The 2,816-nt window shown below is 35.9% G+C and overlaps 1 protein-coding gene across 1 annotated transcript; it reads right to left on the bottom strand.

Annotated features, from left to right (window-relative positions):
- Positions 1-643: 643 nt before the first annotated feature.
- Positions 644-1,612, bottom strand: LOC141291878 (odorant receptor 131-2-like). Its single transcript, XM_073823892.1, has one exon. The coding sequence runs from the start codon at positions 1,610-1,612 to the stop codon at positions 644-646; it is 969 nt and encodes a 322-aa protein (XP_073679993.1).
- Between the last annotated feature and the right edge of the window lie 1,204 nt (positions 1,613-2,816).

Genomic DNA, 2,816 nt, shown 5'->3' with positions numbered 1-2,816 from the left:
TTAAACATAAATTAATGCACATGTGTGCACACGTATTGTAAAGTTTTACCGATACATGGAACAAGAAAGTGTTCATATTGGTGCAAAACAGAGTAATGGTGAAAATATGTAAAGATGAAAATCATAAACCATGTAATATTACAAATCGCTAAGCAGTATGGTGTACTGTAGTAATTCTATAAGAGCAGTAAATGAAAAGCTGTAAGAACTGCACAAACACATCACATGAGTTTTGTTTATGAACAAACAATAAACATATGCTGCATAAAATTTTTTAACTGTTGTAATTTTATTAGTTTGATTTAATAGATTTCAAGAAAAGGCTAGATTGGAGGCTTAAAGTATCATAAGTCAGCAATTAAATAATTACAAATTCATTCACTGTGTTATTGAAGAAGTTGTCATAATACAGTAAAATAGTAAATGCACAGGAAACATTTAAAAACTCATATCTTGGGTCCTTGCACTGACAAAAATTGTGACAGGTTAAATATGTTTGTACACATGTTTACCACATGTTTACATATCCAATATCTCATCACATAAATACAGCATTTTGTAACTTGTAACAATGAAAGAATATTATCTGCTAAAGCTTTTTAGGTAGCATTTCAACATACTTTTATATAGTATCTACTATTTTTTAGCCTCCTTCTCTTAAATGTATCTCTGTTTTGCAGCTATTTTGCTTTTTGAGACCAAATGTGAAGTAGTATTTAAACCAACAGCTGAAGGCCTGGTCTCTAAGGCCATATATAAGAGGACTTAAACATTTAGGGAAAATCAAAAACACTATAAAGCAAAAATACATCACATGTATCGAAGTCATATAGTCAGTGTAAACATAAATGGCTTCTTGGATAACTCCAACTAAAATGGACACAACACAGAGTCCCAGCTGTACTAAATGCAGCAGAACAGTCTTGTTAGCTTTTTTGGCTGATGTTTTATCACAGGAGGCTGATTTAGCCACAGCTGCTATAGAAGCATAAGTAAAGATAATAACAAAACAGACTAACATGAAAAATATACATGTGAACGCTATTTCAAGTTTCTTATAGATCTGAAGTCTAAAAAGGGTAGTTCTTGAACAGAACAAATTCATCACTGTGTTTGTAGAATCAACAGCATAGAAAATAATCATCTCAGACAAGCACTGAATCAAACCAATCATCCAAACAGCACCGATAGCTATGTGAGTCCTTCTGAAATTGGTGATTTTTGCATGCCTGAGAGGAAAGCAGATGGCCACATACCTCTCCAGTGACATTAAAGCCAGATTCAGTAAGGCAACCTGATAGATAGCTTGTGCAGCCACAAGAAGAATGATACAGACATTTTTCAAAATTAAAATCCTGCTAAAAGCAGACACATACAGCACTACACTCATAAACAGATAGAGTGTATCAAGCCAAAGCATGTGCCCAAACAGAATATAGCGGGAAGCCTCCTGAAAAACAGTTTTTTTCCTCAAGGTGAAGATCATGACCCCATTAACATAGAGGAAAATGACACATGGGGTCACACACATAACCATTTTGACCGGTCCATTTTGATCCATAAGTGATAAAATCTGTGTATGGTTCGATGCAGTACCATTAAAAGAAGACATATTTAGAACCGCAAGACATGAAGGTGTTGACCACAAATGCTGGTATAGCACACTCACTCAGAATAATACTGCAATCTACAACATTCTTGTAACTGCAGATCCCAGGCACAGCGAGAGAAAGACCAGAGCGCTGTCTCAGCATCACACTTTAAATACAGTTAAACTCATCGTGTCATGCATTTTGAATCCCAGTGGTTGTTTTGTGGGTGAGGGGGGAGGTCTTTGTGTGTTTACATTATCCCTAGTTTTCCAGCAATGAAAAGGGACATTTGTGGACATTTCCTCCTTTTCTTTTCAGCAAACGAGTCCAAAATAAATAAATAAAATATTTTATTCTGTGGTTGTTAGAACAACTTATTATTATTATTATTATTATTATTATTATTATTATAACAATACATTTAAAAAAAATGTATGCTAATTTCTAAGAACTCAGTGCTGTTAGTTGATTTTTAGACTGCAACCTTAGTTGCCATTATTTTAACAGTGCTTCAAAATTTAGAATGGAACTTATTTATTCAGCATTCAGGTGACGTATAAATCTCAAATATGTTCCAGGGTCACATATCGTCGCCTTAGAATTATAAGGTTCTATCTGACGTCAAAATTTAGTTATTCACATATTCTTATTCTGTAACTTATTTACATTATGTGATGTTTTTTTTAAAAAAAGTTGTTTAGAAAAGAAAAAGGTTCTATCTACAAAGTCGAACTATAACTTGGTTCTATAAGGTTCTATCTGTGAGCCAATCAGCACTTCGAATTCAAACAAGAGGACCAATCAGGATCAACTTTCTGGCTATATAAGTGCACGTTTCGCCATAGGATCTCAGGTTACTTCGACTGAAGCGACAACTGAGTCGTGCAGCTACATAGCACGGCCAGCAACGCAGTACTCTTTCCGTATCTCAGGGAACCGATGTTACAGACGTAACCGAGTACGTTCCCTCTCGATACTTCAGGACGAGGCAATGCCTCTTGTCGAATGGGCTCTCACTCCCATGGGGCATTGTATAGCCAAAGAAGAGTATGCCAGCATGATAGCTTCTACTATCCATTTGGATAACCTCTGTTTCGTAACCGAAGACCCTTTGGTGCCGCCACCGAAACATACAAACAGCTGTTCCAACTGTCTGAAGGGAGAAGATCTCTCCACATAGCTCATCAATGCCCTAACAGGACAAAGAGGATTGAAGTCTTGACC

Source organism: Garra rufa, chromosome 19 (genome assembly GCF_049309525.1).
Source record: "Garra rufa chromosome 19, GarRuf1.0, whole genome shotgun sequence".
Lineage (NCBI taxonomy): Eukaryota > Metazoa > Chordata > Actinopteri > Cypriniformes > Cyprinidae > Garra > Garra rufa.
Note: the sequence above shows the minus strand (reverse complement) of the source record. Positions and strands in the feature narration are given on the sequence as shown.